The sequence below is a fragment of the Babylonia areolata genome, chromosome 21 (genome assembly GCF_041734735.1).
Source record: "Babylonia areolata isolate BAREFJ2019XMU chromosome 21, ASM4173473v1, whole genome shotgun sequence".
NCBI lineage: Eukaryota > Metazoa > Mollusca > Gastropoda > Neogastropoda > Buccinidae > Babylonia > Babylonia areolata.
Genome location: NC_134896.1, coordinates 33,153,872 through 33,171,180, shown reverse-complemented (window position 1 = coordinate 33,171,180; position 17,309 = coordinate 33,153,872). Strand labels below are relative to the sequence as shown.

Genomic DNA, 17,309 nt, shown 5'->3' with positions numbered 1-17,309 from the left:
GGTGTGCATGTGTGTGTGTGTGCTTTTGTGCGCGCGCATGTGCATGCATGTGAAGGCGTGCGGGCACTTGTGTGTACACATGATGCATGCTTGCGTGTTTGTGTGAGAATGTGTGCATGGTGTACAAGCCCAAGGGAAGAAACCCTTCAAAACTTAGCAGGCAGCCAACCACATTCCTTTCTCTGCTCTTCACTTTCCATTCACCGTTCTCCCACCATTCACTGAAAAACCACCCCATGCATAATTCTTCCTGCTTGACAGACCATGACGCTTCCAGTTTTACTCGCCACAAAAGCCAGTTTTCATCACTCACAGAGTATTCATCACACCTTGTTGAATATTCCTCCCTCAAAATGTTTGACAACAGAGAGAAAGGCTTTTTTGTTCATGCTTCCGTTAATTCAGGCATACATCAGTAGCAGTTCCATGTAGGACAAGATCTGCATTGTTTTCATGTCTGTCAGAAGCACAATGAATGCTAAGTGATGGATTTGAAGCCAATGTATGGCTCACAGGGAATATCATGCCAGTCCTTAATATTTGATGCTTCTGAAAATGTGCTGTGCGTATGTAATTTCTACTGTTCTGCACGACCAGAAATTGGAGGATTTTGAAGTGTATATGTTAACAGAGAATATAATATCATATAAATATTATATATATATATATATATCTCTGTGTGTGTGTGTGTGTGTGTGTGTGTGTGTGTGTTGTTGTTGTTGTTGTTGTTGTTGTTGTTGTTGTTGTTTGTGTGTGTGTGTGTGTGTGTGTGTGTGTGTGTGTCTGTGCATGAAGAATGTTAGATCTTTATTTCTATGTGAGTATGGGCTTTTGTATGGCAGTTGTGTGTGTGTGCGCACACGTGCGTGCATGCATGCGTGTGTGTGTGTGTGTGTGTGTGTGTGTGTGTGCGTGCGCGCGCGCACATGCATGTGTGTGTTTCACTGCCTCACTCCCTCCATCTTCACTCCACAAATCCCCTGCCTATCAAATCCAGTCCTCAACCCCCTTCCCCTCTCCCCCCTGGTTCTGTCCTCACCTTATACAAGAAGATATGATCCCCAGGGAGTCAGAGAGAGGACACAAGCAGGTTGGGGAGAGAGACACACAGCAAGATAGACAACCCAGAGTGACTTTGTGAAACAAAAATACCACTAGTGTGGGTTGTGTACCTGCATGCACATGCATTCCCACCAAAAGAGTAATGATAGTGTGTAGGTGTCAGAGACACATATGACCAGGACACGTCCAGTGCGAGTGAATAGAAACAAACAACAGAAGGGAAAAGGGGAAAGGCTGAGAGGAGGTGGGGTGTAGAGGGCTGGGGGTGGTCGAAACAGGTGCCAATGGCCAGATCAATGAGGAGGGTTGTTAAGAAAAATGTATGTATATAACAATATATGATAGAGATCTGACCTATCTGTTTTCACTGACAATACCAATGACTTATGTCCTGTTTAACAACAATGCTTGGCAGGAAGGTACAGCATGTGAAGGCAGTTAGGCAGAAACACACACACACACACACACACACACACACAAACACACAAAGAGGCATGTGTGAACAGATGTGGTCTGTGGGGCGGGAGAATGTATTGTTGATTTTTTCTTCTTTTTTTTTTTTAAGAGGGAAATGGAGGCAGTGATTTATGCTTCATGTTGCATGTGGTGACACTGACAAGCAAGCCTGTCACGATCTCTAAGCCCAGATATATCATTCATATGCTTCTCTTCTCATCTTTTCTCTTCAAATTGTGTTCTGTTATGTCGTGGTATGGTGTGGTGTGTATGGTATGGTATGGTATGGTAATGCGTTTTGTTACAACCAATTTCTCTGTGTAAAATTAAGGCTGCCCTCCCCAGGGGGAATGGGGGAGGGGGGGGGGGAAGCATTGCCATAGCACAGAACCACTTTCTTTTTTCTTCTGTCTACAAGTTTATTTGTTTTACTAACAAAGTGAATTTTTCTAGGGAATTTTGTCAGGGGCAACCCTTTTGCTACTGTGGGTTATTTTACATGTGCTAAGTGCAAGCTGCACACAGGACCTAGGTTTATCATCTCATCCAAAAAGACTGCCTCAACAAGGTGTTTACGTCTTGCTGGCCACAATCCTTATACTTTCCTCAAACTTTCTTTACACATTTACACCGTTCACCAGTGACACCCATGATGACTACATGACAGATTTACACTCAAGCAATAAATGCATGAAACATGATATTTTTTTAAATGTGTATTCATGAGCTTCAAAAGCAACTGAGTTTTACTTGAAATATTCTGAAGAGTCCATTTTTACCTAAGTTTAAAAAAAAAAGAAGAAGAAAGAAAGAAAATCAATCTGCAATCCCAATCACTGTAGTTCAGAATGTTCACACAAGTCAAAAGACAACTAGGCAGTGGGGCATGACCACTCTTCCTGGAGTCACAAACCAGTTCTCAAGAGTCAAGACTCACAACTAGACCCTCCACAACAAAAGGCAGTGAACCTCAACCTCCTGAAGAGGATATCCGATCTTGATAAGTCCTGTGCGACAGCCCACCACTCAAAACTGAACACATTACTTTCTACAGGAATGTGGAGTCCTTTCATTTCCATTCACACTGCTGTCAAGTTGTCTGATCAACTGTGTCAGACTGTTAACTCTATCAAATAAAGCCCAAACAAGGCTGCAGCTGTTTTATGACAATCAGTCATGTCATGATGGCTTTCTGTCATGATGTAGTTTTAAACATATGCATGTTTGCATGTACAACAACATGTACACACATGCATGCACACAAGCATGTATGCATGCACTCACACACGCAAGCAAGCATGAGTGTGTACGTGTGAGTGTGTGTGTGTGTGTGCATGCACACATGTATACATGCTTGTGTATCTGCGTGTGTGCCTACATGTTTGTGTGCATATACATGTAATTGTATATGTGTTATCAATGTTGAAGCATTTCACAACAAAGATAAAAGACAACAATCACAACATAAAGCAGTCAAGACACCAAAGTTTATGCAAGTAAATCCACCACATTATCAGTCAAGCAAGCACACCAACATGTCTTCACACTTCATCCACACCAAACACAAACTAAATACATCTCCCAAAAACAACACACAACAACATCCATACAAGATATCAAACCTTCCCCACCCCAACCCCCTCTCCCCCCCCCCCCCCACCACATTCCTCCCCTCCATTTCCCAAAAGCTGGAAACAATCCACCAATTCTCTCCACAGGTGAGAAACAATCAGGCTGCTTGGCCTTTCACCTGTGTGTGTGTCTGTGTGTGTGTGTGTGTGCGCGTGCATGTCCGGTTATTGATCCCTGGGGGAGAGAAGGAAGAGAAAGGAGGCGTGGGGGTGGGTTGGGGTGTGGGGTGAGGTTTTGGTAAGGGGATGGGGTGGGGGGGCAGAGAGGATGAAGGAGGGGGGTATGAAAAGAAAGGATGGGGGGTGGGGGGGGGGGAGGGGGGGGGGGGGGGGGGGGGGTTGGGGGGGGTGGTGTTGACAGGGGTGGTGACAGTGGCTGAAGAGAGCTAAGAATCTTACCAACAATAACAAGGGGGCATTATCTCTCAGTGTCTCAGGCAGGCCAGGCCCTGACAGTCAGCCTGTCTAGACATGTTTCTGGGTTGTAGAGGGAAAACGTGTGGAATGTTCACTGTCATTGTTGTTGTTGTATAAGTCAATTGTGTTTGATTGTTTGGGGTTTTTCCTTTTATTTTGCTTTTTCTTTTTACCACCTGATCCACCTCCCACACGCTGTCACCACTTTGTGATGGAGAGAGAGAGAGAGAGAGTGTGTGTGTGTGTGTAATGAATACTGTATGATGGTGTATTATGCACACACACACACACACACAAACACACACACACTAACACACACACACAGATAAATATAATTTGCCATAAGAAAAGGTGAAAATGTTTTCTGTTCTGCCCCACAGAGGCAAGGCCAACCAGTCAATAATCCACAAACTCCTCAACACATGCATTCAGTTCTCTCTCTTATTTCTACACTTTCTCTCTTTTACACACACACACATGCACGCAAATGAATTAACACAAAAAGCATTTCTTGAAGCTTCATTGACAGAGCCTCTCCTATAATATCCCACCCCATAAATGCCAGCAGCCCACAGAGAGAATAAAAAAGAACAAACAGAATGTCCACCCCATCTCCACCCCCACTCATAACACCCAAAAACAGAAAAGCAACACAGAGAGGGGGAGACAGAAAGCTGAAGCAAAAGAGATAAGGGGAGAGAGAGAGAGAGAGAGAGAGAGAGAGAGAGGGAGACAGACAAGACAGAGTGAAAACGTCAGAGAGACAGAGAGACTGGTAGAAAGAGAAATGGAGGGAGGGAGGAGAGAGAGAGAGAGAGAGAGAGAGAGAGAGAAGACACACAAAGCTGCCTTTGATGTTCAGACACAACATCTCTCCCTCATCTCCCCCATCACCACCATGCCACTGCCACTGTGCTGCGCTTGAGAGGAGAGACGGTTCCACAAGACTAGCTCCAATCTACAGAGAGCCAACAAACAACACAGAACTCTAACCACACACACAGATGTACACACATACAGACACACACACAAAGAGACACAGGCACACACATACATACAGACACACACACACACAGAGGCAAGCATTCACACACACACACACACACACAGACACACACACACACAGAGGCAAGCATTCACACACACACACACACACAGAGGCACACTCACAGGGGCAGGTAATCAATAACGGCCTGCAGCTGGACCAGACCAGTGAAAGCAGAAGAGCTACTACCAGTATCAGTCTCTGACCAGACCATCTCCCCACACCATCTTCCCTCCCCCACAAGAATATATTATAGTGGTCCATCTCCAGCACAAGAGTGGTGCTTCTCCTCTGTGTGTCCCCAGGAACTGATGTCCACTGTCAAAGAGTGCTGAGGAGGCAATCCTGTGTAAGTGCCTTCAGATGGGGGGAAAGCTGGGAGGGAGGAACGGCTAAAGCCTCTGCTGCCCCATTACCTTGGACTTTAGCAGGCTTTGTCCCCCCACTCCACTTCCCCTCTGCCCCCTCTGGTCTTGCCCTATTGTTGTCACCTCAGGTGTGTGTGTGTGTGTGTGTGTGTGTGTCTGTGTGTGTGTGTGTATGTGCATGCGCATGTGTGTGTGTGTGCATGTGTGTGTGTGTGTGTGTGTGTGTATGCACACGTGTAATGTGTGTGTACATGTGCACATAAGTGTACACAAGTTCATGTGAATGCATGTGAGTGTAGTCCACATAATACTGTGTGCCTGGGGATGTCTGATGTAAGAGAAAAAGGAGTGCAATGCATATGCTTTGGGGTAAAGATGAAGAAAAGAGACTTCTGGCACATGCAAACGGGCAGAAAGAAGAACAGGTCAAGTGATGCGACAAGACGAAAATGTTTTCTTTCACATGCTGCCCTTGCCCACAAAGGGGCCAAAGAGGAAAAAAGGGGCGGGGGAGAGGGGGGGGGGGGGGGGGGAGGACAGTAAATAAAAGTGAAAAAATAAATTTTACATTCACTGTTAAAAGAATATGGAAATAAATCTTAAATCAAAGTTCAGGGGTGAAGGGATTAAGAAAATAAAGGTGAATTTCAGGGAAGTGTTGCTCTAATTTCACATTTCATTACACCACCACCATACTTCTAACTCCCCAACTTCTTTTTGGTGAGGGATGGGGGGCATGGGGGTTGGGGGGGATCTAACATAACTCTTTGAGATGACATGTAAAATCAATGAACAATAACATCCCAAAACTTTATACCGAAAATATTGAGGCTGGGGGGGGGGGGGTGAAGACAGGTCAAGGAGGAAAGGTCAAGGAGGTCACAGAGTGATTAGTGTGTGACTGCATACTGTTGTTGGAGTGGGGAGATGTCAGTCACTCTACCTGAGCCCCCTTCTTTCACTGAAGGATATATGATGCTGCTTCCCTTTGGTGCTGAAACCCTCATGCTATGTTTGCCTATGGCTTCTGTACCGACTCATCTTGTAACACATAAAACAATGTTAACTAGAACATAAAAAGAAAAAAACAATCTTATTTCTTTCTTTTTTCCCAACAAATTTGCATCTTCTTTGTTAACATGTTTAAAATCATTTGTTTAAAACTGTGAAAACGCTAAAAACAAAAGGCTCTTCATAAGTCCTTCCAACATCGGTCCAAAGAAAAGAAACAAAGCACACACAAAAATCTGAAAACACTGACACAGAGAGAAAGAGAGGGAGAGAGAAAGAGGAGGAGAGAGAGAGCAGGAGAGAGGGATACAGAGAGTGACAAAGAGACAGAAAGAGAGCGACAGAGTGACAGAGATAGAGAGAAAGAGAACAGAGCCAGAGACCAAGAGAGACAGAGAGAGGTGTGATAGAACTAGCTAGAAAAGGAGACTGAGAGAGGAAAAGAAAGAACACAAAAATGAAAAAGACAGCGTGGTACTATAGACTCTACAGAGCAAACAGACCAGTTTATATCCTGACAGGGGTCCCCAGCACATTGGGAGAGAGAGAAAGGGACAGACATAGAGAGACACAGAGAGAGGGGTGGTAGGAGAATGAGAGATGAATGGAGGAAGGGAAACAAGACACAGTGAAAAAGATAGCATCATACTAGTCATAATAAGAGGGAAAAGAGAAAGGCTGACAGCACTGACCAGTTTGTCTCCAGACAGGACCTCCAGCAGAGACAGCAGCACTGTTCCATCCTTGATCTCCTCAAAAAGGTCCTCTACTTTGATGGGCGGACTTCGCTGCAACCACACACATCATGCATAATCATCTCTCTCTCTCTCTCTCTCTCTCTCTCAACACTTCACAAGTTATGACTGGAACCACACACACCACACACGCCATCATCACAAGTAAACATTGCACAGGACCCTACTGCATCCATTCATGTCATGCACCATCATCACACATAAACACTGCACAGAACTTTGCTGTAACCACACATGCCATACACTGTGATTCTCACACATACACACTGCACAAAACTTTGCTGCAACCACACACGTCATACACTGTGATACTCACAAATATACGCTGCACAGGACTGTTTCAACCACACATCATACACTGTGATTATCACACATAAACACTGCACAAGACTGTTTCAACCACATGTCATATACTGTGATTCTCACACATAAACACTGCACAGGACTGTTTCAACCACATGGTTGAAACAGTCCTGTGCAGTGTTTATGTGTGAGAATCACAGTATATGAGATGTGGTTGAAACAGTCTTGTGCAGTGTTTATGTGTGATAATCACATCCAACTGCTTCCAGGATATTCAAAATTGGATGACTCTAAATAAGTTACAATTGAACACGGACAAAACTGAAGCAATGATCATAGGAACTAAACAAAAACTCTCTTCCGTTACAACTGACACAATCAAACTTGGCAGTACATCCATCCCTCTTTCCAGTTCAGTCAGGAACCTCGGCATTGTCCTTGACAACACACTGTCCATGCAAAAATTTATCAATCAGACATGTCAATCCTGCTACTGTCAACTGCGGCGCATCAGTTCCATCCGGAAATATCTGTCCATTGACGCAACATCTAGACTTGTCGTTTCTCTCATTCTCTCTCGCCTTGACTACTGTAACTCTCTATTGTCTGATTTGCCTGCTTCATCCATTCAGGCCCTTCAGCGCATTCAAAACTCTGCTGCCCTACTCGTCCTCAGATAGAAAAGCCAAGCTGAGCACATCACTCCTCTTTTGCAACATCTCCACTGGCTCCCTGTCTCACACCGAATAAAGTACAAGATCAGCACTCTATGCTACAAATGTATTCACAAATCAGCCCCTTCCTATCTCTGTGGCTGCCTTCACCTCCACACTCCATCTTGCTCACTACGATCAGCTTCGGATCCACTCCATTTACGCATACCCAGATTCAAACTCTCGACTGTTGGCCGCCGTTCTTTCTCTGGACCTTGCAACTGGAATGAACTACCTCTTTCGCTTCATCAAGTCTCCACACTCAGCTCTTTCAAGTCTGGCCTTAAAACCCACCTCTTCCCAAAATAGCCTCCCTTCCCTGCCTCTTCCTTGACTTCAGTTTCTCCAGTTTTAGAGTTACGCATGCGTGAGAATGACTGGTGCAAAAGCACTTAGATTTGTCTATGCACAAGATTCAGCGCTATATAAATACCATTATTATTATTATTATGTCATACACTGTGATTCTCACACAAAAACACTGCAAAGGACTGCTACAAACACATGTCATACACTGATTCTCACACATAAACACTGCACAGGACTGTTTCAACCACACGTCATACACTAAGATTCTCACACATAAACACTGCACAGGTCTGTTTCAACCACATATCATACGCTGTGATTCTCACACATAAACACTGCGCAGGTCTGTTTCAACCACACATCATACGCTGTGATTCTCAAACATAAACACTGCACAGGTCTGTTTCAACCACACATCATAAGCTGTGATTCTCACACATAAACACTGCACAGGTCTGTTTCAACCACACATCATAAGCTGTGATTCTCAAACATAAACACTGCACAGGTCTGTTTCAACCACACATCATAAGCTGTGATTCTCACACATAAACACTGCACAGGTCTGTTTCAACCACACATCATACACTGTGATCCTCACACATAAACACTGCACAAGACTGTTTCAACCACACGTCATACACTGTGATTATCACTCATAAACACTGCACAGGACTGCTTCAACCACATGTCATACACTGTGATCCTCACACATAAACACTGCACAGGACTGCTTCAACCACATGTCATACACTGTGATTCTCACACATAAACACTGCACAGGACTGCTTCAACCACACGTCATACACTGTGATTCTCACACATAAACACTGCACAAGACTGCTTGAACCACACGTCATACACTGTGATTCTCACACATAAACACTGCACAGGACTGTTTCAACCACACGTCATACACTGTGATTCTCACACATAAACACTGCACAGGACTGCTTCAACCACACGTCATACACTGTGATTATCACACATAAACACTGCACAGGACTGCTTCAACCACACGTCATACACTGTGATTCTCACACATAAACACTGCACAAGACTGCTTCAACCACACGTCATACACTAAGATTCTCACACATAAACACTGCACAGGCCTGTTTCAACCACACATCATACGCTGTGATTCTCACACATAAACACTGCACAGGTCTGTTTCAACCACACATCATACACTGTGATTCTCACACATAAACACTGCACAGGTCTGTTTCAACCACACGTCATACACTGTGATTCTCACACATAAACACTGCACAGGTCTGTTTCAACCACATATCATACGCTGTGATTCTCACACATAAATACTGCACAGGTCTGTTTCAACCACACGTCATACACTGTGATTCTCACACATAAACACTGCACAGGACTGCTTCAACCACACATCATACACTGTGATTATCACACATAAACACTGCACAGGACTGCTTCAACCACACATCATACACTGTGATTCTCACACATAAACACTGCACAGGACTGCTTCAACCACACATCATACACTGTGATTCTCACACATAAACACTGCACAGGATTGCTTCAACCACACTCATCATACTCTGTAATTATCACACATTAACACTGCACAAAATGTTGCTGCAACCACTCATCATACTCTGTAATTATCACACATAAACACTGCACAGGACTGCTTCAGCCACAATCATCATACTTTGTAATTATCACACATAAACACTGCACAGGACTTTACTTCATCCACACTCACCATACTCTGTGATTACCACACAAAAACACTGCACAGGACTTGACTTCAACCACACTCATCGTACTCTGTAATTATCACACATAAACACTGCACAGGACTTTGCTTCAACCATGCTAGAGTTTACATAATGATTTAAATCCAGCCTTACTACCATTTGTAATATAAAAACTCATCAAAATTCCCTCATAAAATTTCTTCACTTATGGCATTACACAAAAGTGTTAAAATAAATTCTAACCTTGCACAAATATGTGTTCATCCAGTTTGTGAAAGTCTTCTTTTGCACTCTCTCCTGTTCATCTGCAAAAGAAGCAACAAATGTAACATCAGTATTGTGTATAATAAGTAAAGAGTGGGAATGAGGATAAATTCACTGTGACATGCACATTACAGGTTTCTGCTATAGGGGCAGGCACTGGTATTTACAATGATTCCAGCATGCATGTGTCAAACCATTCTAAACTCGGTTAACAAACATGTACTTTTGTTGTTGTTGTTGTTGTTGTTACTGTTGTCGTCATTGTTGTTGTTTTAAGAAAGGCAAGAAGGAACTAGGATGAAACAGAAAAGAACAAAATGGAAGGGGGAAAAAAAAAGAAGGGTGGGGGGCAGGATGGAGTCAGGAAGAGGAACAAGGTCCTGCCCTCTTACAACTGCAAGATATAGACATCTCTTTATCTGTGTGTATATAGCACTGACCATCTCTCTCTCTCTCTCTCTCTCTCTCTCACACACACACACACACACACACACACACACACACACATCAACACTCAGACCCTTTGAAATAAGAGACACGGTCAGACAGACAGGTGGAGATACAGGCTGACAAACATACACTGCTACAGACAAGGTTGCAGAGACACAATGTTGTATATGGAGACGCGGCACAGCCTGGAGGGGAGACAGAACAAACAAGGGCAACATGTTACCAAACACACACAGACACACGCACACGCACGCGCGCGCGCGCACACACACACACACACACACACACACACATGCAAACGAAGTGGGTGGGGATGGGGGTGGGGAGTGTGAAATGTAATGGAAAAGAATGGAACAATGTTTTCTTGTAGGCTTTCTGCCCGGCTGGACTGAAACTAGTGAAAGCTATTTTTGTAACCCGATGGCGATGTTATATCACTGGGTGGGAAGGTGGGGAGAACGGACACAAAGAGAGAATGTTCACTGAACTGAACACTGAAATTATATGAGAGACAGAGACTGAGACTGGGAGACAGACAGAGAGAGAGAGAGAAGGGGAGAGGAAGACAGAGGGGGGGGAAAGAGAGACAGACAGACAGACTGAGACAATAATACAGAGGGGAGAGAGAGAGTGGGAGGTGGGTGAGACAGAGACTCACACACACACACACACACACACACACACACGCACGCACGCACACACACACACACACACACACACACACACACACACACACACACACACAATGGAGGGAGGGCGTCGAAACAGGAGAACAGAAAGGAGTATGGTGGGACTGGGACTAACGCACCGCAAACAACAGTACCACTGTGGAATACTGCTGCAAACTTTCAAAACGTTTGACTTTGACTTGGATAATGTTTACCGAAGGTTACACAAGCCGATAATGTGACGGAACGCAGCTTTCGTTTCACTCAGGGTGTGTGGTCAATGTGCCTACTGCTAACGCTATACTTGAGTGCTACTGTGTGTGTGTGTGTGTGTGAGAGAGAGAGAGAGAGAGTGTGTGTGTGTGTGTGTGTGTGCGAGTGAGTGAGTGAGTGTGTGTGTGTGTGAGAGAGAGTGAGTGTGTGTGTGTGTGTGTGTGAGTGTGCGCGTGTGTGTACGCGCGCACGCGCGTGTTAGTGTTAGTGTGCGTGCGTATGTGCACGCACGAGAGAGGAAAGGGATGTGAACAGCCAAGAACCCCTATAAGACCTTTCATAAAAATTTTTAAAAGCCCACCCAACCAAAGCCGGCCACGCGCGGAAAGCCATCAAAACCAGTGAACTGTGGGGGAAGGAAAAAAAAAAAAAAAAAAAAAAAAACCAGCATGGAGGAAGTCTTTTGTCGTTGGCTGCGGAACTCTTTCAGACTTGTTGCTGTGGCGTGATCCATCTCCATTCCCCTGTCAATGGAGATGGGGCAGATGGAGTGTGAGGAGGAGGAGAATGAGGAATATGTGTTCACCTGCAGAATCATCGTACGTGCTATTGACCTGCCTGTGAAAAACCACCTTTCCGCATCATTCAACATTGCACCACCTCCCATAATATAATATTAACCCTTCCAAGCTTTCTTCCTCCGAATCTATCGCGCACGCTAGCGCGTGTGGGTTGGGGGGTGGAGGATGCTGAGTGTCTAGTTGCCAATAGTCACTGCGTGTGTGCAAGCGTTGAATGAGAATGCGTACGTGCGTGTGTGTGTGTGTGGTTGAAAGAAATGCATGGGGAGACACACTGACCAATGAATGATGAAAGGGCGCGGAAACAGTGAGACGGTGAAAGAGGTGGTTGAGGGGATGGGGGAGGGGGGGATAAGAAGGAATCATGACTTTGCCACAACAATACCAAAAAACCGAAGTGTAGTGTTCTAAATAACATATGGCGCATTCTGAATAAATATATAAACAGATGCTTGCATGAATAATTAAAAACATATAAACATAATACAGAAGAAAAGCCTCGCAACTGACTTGATCCCCTCTCTCTCTCTCGCCCACCGCACTTCCCTCCCTGACTCTCTGACTCCAGGCCATCAATGCATAATCACCTTGGCAGCGGATGTTCTACTTAAATAGTTTTTAATTAATCAAACTGAGAGGGAGGGAGAGACAGAGTGGGGAGGGAGTGGGGAGAGAGACAGAGAGGTGGGGATTGGGACAGAGAGTGACAGAGCTAAAGACAGAGAAACAGAGCAGGAGAATAGAGGGAAAGTACTGTACACGGGGTGTAGTGGGGAAAAGGGAGAAAGAGAGAGCACGCGCGTGCGACAGAATATTTAAAAGGCGTAACACAGACCCCGTGGACGTACCACTTCCACCCTACCCCTTCCCCCACCCCCGGCCTTTACCTCCCTGAGGCTACCATACCAGTACAACTTGAAGCCACGTCTGGGCCGGGCACATATGCAAATGAAACAAGACGGATATGCAAATTTGGGGGCAGGTGGAAGGAGTGGAAGGAGAGAGAGACAGAAGTGGGGTGGGGGGTGGCTCGAGCCCTGACCATCACTTTTCATAATTACAGCCTTCTATTCAAAAGAGGTTCAATTTCCTTCCGGTCAGTACAGTCCACGGGTGAGCAGTCATCGGCTGAGGACTGACAAACTGGTGGTGGTGGAGGAGTCAGCATTGTTACTCCGTGATGATTGCAGGATTCTTTTATTTGCTCACTGCGCGTTTTTTGCCGTTGTTGGTTCAACAATGATGGAGGGGAGGTGTGTGTGTGTGTGTGTGTGTGTGGGGGGGGGGGGGGGGGGGGGGGGGGGGGGGAGAGATTCGTATGCTTTGTTGAGTACACGACGATAGAGTATTACTTATTTCGGTCTGTGGGAAGGGGGTGAGGATGGGCGCAATATCCACAATTTTTACCCTTAAAAACGGAATGAGTAGTGTTCAAACGTTTAACTCTGCTAGTTGCACAGAGGAGTGGAGGGTGAGAAATGTGAATAATTAAAGTCCATGTGTGTGTGTGTGTGTGTGTGTGTGAACCCCCCCCCCCCCCCCCCCCTCCTCTCTCTCTCTCTCTCAGATACAAAGGTGCGAAGCAACATGACATCAGTGTATTTGTGTATTGTGTGTAAACCATGGGGCACACAAGCTGTTGCTCCAGCGTTTAACGGTTCTGTCAAAGGTAACACCTAGTGCAATAAGTCGAACAGCACTCAGCTAAATCAGACGCGACAGAGAGAGAAACAGACACAGAGAGACAGACGGACGGACAAACAGAAAGACAGGATGAGACTGATTGATATGGATACTTTTTTTGCGCCTTTCCTCGGTCGGAGACCAAGCTCTAAGCGCTTTACGAACATGGGGTCATTTGCACAATAGGCTGCCTACCTGGGTAGAGCCGACTGACGGCTGCCACTGGGCGCTCATCATTCGTTTCCTGTGTCATTCAATCAGATTTCAGGCACGCGCACATACACAGTCAGACAGACATGTAGCATTTTACGTGTATGACATCCAGCATGTAGGCAGCCATACTCCGTTTTCGGGGGCTGGGGGGTGTATGCTGGGTATGTTGTTTCCATAACCCACCGAACGCTGACATGGGTAACAGGATCTTTAACGTGTGTATTTGATCTTCTACGTGCGTATACATACGAAGATTTGTATGGACAGAGTGGAAGACGTGATGGGAAAGGCAGAGACAGAAAGAAAGAGATACAGACAAAAGAACGAGTTCACAGACTGAATGAGAGATGAAAAAAAAATTAAGGCAATGAGGGAGGCAGAGAGCGGGGAGAAATAGAGAGTGGGGGTGAGACAGACATGCGGGGAAAGAGAGAGAGAGAGAGAGAGAGACAGACAGACAGACAGACAGAGAGACAGACAGACAGACTGACAGACAGACTGACAGACAGACAGACAGAGATAGAGATAACTCATCACGTGATATAAATCTATTTCAGGATTAGCAGTGACCACTGCTGCGAGAGAGAGAGAGAGAGAGAGAGAGAGAGAGAATGAGAATGAACTCAGGGCTACATTCACATTTCTTCCCCTCCACTCCTCTGTATGATCAGTGGAGTGAACGTCCAACGCCTTGTGAACACTTCTCATTCCGTCCAAAGGGAAAATACTGTGGACATTGAACTCAGCACGTGATTTACAGTTATTTCAGAATGACCAGTGACAATGTAATGTTGACCTTGTACACCTGAACTTGAACACACACACATACACACACCACACCACACCACACCATGGCCAGTTACAATACCAAGTTTGATGGACGCTGGATCTTAAGACATGAGCTCTATCGGCTTCTTGCCAAATGATGGCCTTCACCTTTGACATCTGATCCTGCTCGTCTCATTATCTCCAGATGGTTTCGAAAAGTATCAGGCATACCTACCATCCTCACAAATTTGATTCCCATACTTCATGAAGTTGCCGAGAAAACCCAAGTGTAAAAGTTTATTTTACCATGGACACGCGCGCGCAAGCACGCACAAACACACAATCGCACCCACGCACGCGGCATATACGGACAACTGAAGACCGGGTGATACTACACTCACTGTTAACACGCGTGAGTAAAACAACAACAAACAAACAAAACAACAACAACAAAACAAAAACAAAACAAACACACACACACACAAAAAAAAAACCGAATGGTGGTCTCAACAAAGTTCCCACATTAATACTACAAAGGCTATGATTGTAAGGGGACGGTGGAGGAATAAAGATAGATGTCGAACCGCACGTGCGCGCGCGCACACACACACACACACACACACACACACACACACACACACACACACACACACACACACACACACACACACACACACACACAGATGGGGGTCAAATCGATCCCAACCTATGACTTCAACACGTCACTTTTGATCAATATGTGTGTGTGTGTTTTCAAAACATCGGAAACAAGCGTCCGAGTTCTCAGGGTATGGACACCTCCAGCGTGTCAACATGGATTGCCTGTTGATTCAACAATGTGTCCTTTTCCGACAACACGGTCGCTGGCGGAACCGTGGGTCGGGGACTCAAGCGGACAATAATATTGTGCTGCACTTTGTTCTGTTTGACAGCCGTCAAGAGTGGTGTGCATTCATTGTATTATTTGTGATGGATGATCGAAACATGATCGAGGTATCCAGCTTTGGCAAAGGTGTTCCCGGCTTTTTTGCAGGCTGTTCATGATTGGTGTGTGTGTGTGTGTGTGCGTGCGTTTGTGTGTGTGTGAGCCGGGAGAGGTGTGTGCGTCGGCGTGAGTGTCGATGAATGTGTGTGTGTGAGGGTGGATGTGGTAAGAATGCATTTGCGTGTGTGGTGGGTGGGGGAGAAGGAGAGAGAGAGAGAGAGAGATAGTGGATGGGTGCTGTACGTGCAGTGCGTGCATGTGTGCACGGGGGGGGTGGTTTTTTGTTTTTTTTGCGTCTAAATTATGCTTTTGGTTGCTGTTTTTTTGTTTGCTGCTTATATATGCCCCTCCCCAAAATCCTTACAAATGCACTCCCTCTCCACTATGGAAGAGAATTCCCCTTTTCTACAGAATCCTCAGTCCACTTGCGCGCGCGCTCGCACGTACACAATTCGAACTTTCTGTATGGTTCTTTTTGGTGCAATTGTTGTGTGTGTGTGTGTGTGTGTGTGTGTTTGTTTGTTTGTTTGTTTGTTTGTTTGTTTTTGACAAAGTCGTTGTCGAGGATGATAGATATCAGACAGAAGAGATATATATTGTATTATTACTGACTGAAATGTGACACGTGGTCTGCTTATCCATACATAGTATATAAATACAAACATGACTTTTTGCGTTGCATGAATTATAACCACAGACGTGTACACGTCTCTATCATAATGTGTATCCTGTTCAGTTGTTTTCTATCTCCTCTCTCCTCAACACCCTCTCTCTCACTCTCTTTTTCTGTGGTGTGTGTCACAGAGAGAGAGAGTCAGAGTCACAATGACATTTTTATTGTCCGTTCATGTTTACAACGCCCTTCCGAGAAGGGGCGGGAAAGAACAAAAAATACTTATGAACACAGCCCATGTAATTGAGAGAGGAGAGAGAGAGAGAGAGAGAGTGTGTGTGTGTGTGTGTGTGTGTGTGTGTGTGTGTGTGTGTGTGAAAGAGAGAGATAGAGATAGAATGTGTGTGTGTGAGAGAGAGAGAGAGAGAGAGAGAGAGTGAAAGAGTGAGAGAGAGAGAGAGTGTGTGTGAGAGAGAGAGAGAGACAGAGAGAGAGAGACAGAGACAGAGAGAGAGACACACAGACAGACAGACAATGACATTTTTTCTTGTCTATTCATGGTCACAACGCCCTTCCGAGGTGCGGGAAAGAAAAAAACATACTTGTGAACACAGCTCATGTAATAGGAGAGACACAGAGAGAGAGTGTGTGTGAAAGAGACACAGAGAGAGAGAGAGAGAGAGAGAGAGAATGTGTGTGTGTGTGTGTGTGTGTGTGTGAGAGAGAGAGAGAGAGAGAGAGAGAGAGAGAGAGAGGCTCATCATCTCTGATTCAATAATCATCAAGAACCTCATTCTGATTCAATCAACCAATCTCTTCCAACCACCTCATCCACATCTCACTATCACCACGTGCGCGTCTGTGCATGTGTGTGTGTGCTCTACTGTGTTATGCTGTGCTGTGCTGGTAATGTGAGTACAGTGTCCACCACGTGTGAACGCGCGCGCGTGTTTATGCATGTATGCGTTTGTGCGTGCATGTTTGTTTTGTTTTGGTTTTTTTTAGAACCGCGATATAAAACATTTTGCGAACTGCAGATCATGTGCGTACATGAAGACA

At 45.2% G+C, this 17,309-nt stretch overlaps 1 protein-coding gene across 3 annotated transcripts in view; it reads right to left on the bottom strand.

The window, feature by feature from the left end:
* Window positions 1-17,309, bottom strand: part of LOC143295939 (muscle-specific protein 300 kDa-like) — a 341,276-nt gene that overhangs the window by 297,210 nt on the left and 26,757 nt on the right. For all 3 annotated transcript variants that reach the window (XM_076607634.1, XM_076607635.1, XM_076607636.1), the window contains exons 3-4: window positions 10,056-10,117; window positions 6,683-6,778 (exon numbers count right to left, since the gene is read on the bottom strand). In XM_076607634.1, coding sequence (XP_076463749.1) covers window positions 6,683-6,778; window positions 10,056-10,117 — 158 coding nt within the window. The remainder of the gene's footprint in view (window positions 1-6,682; window positions 6,779-10,055; window positions 10,118-17,309) is intronic.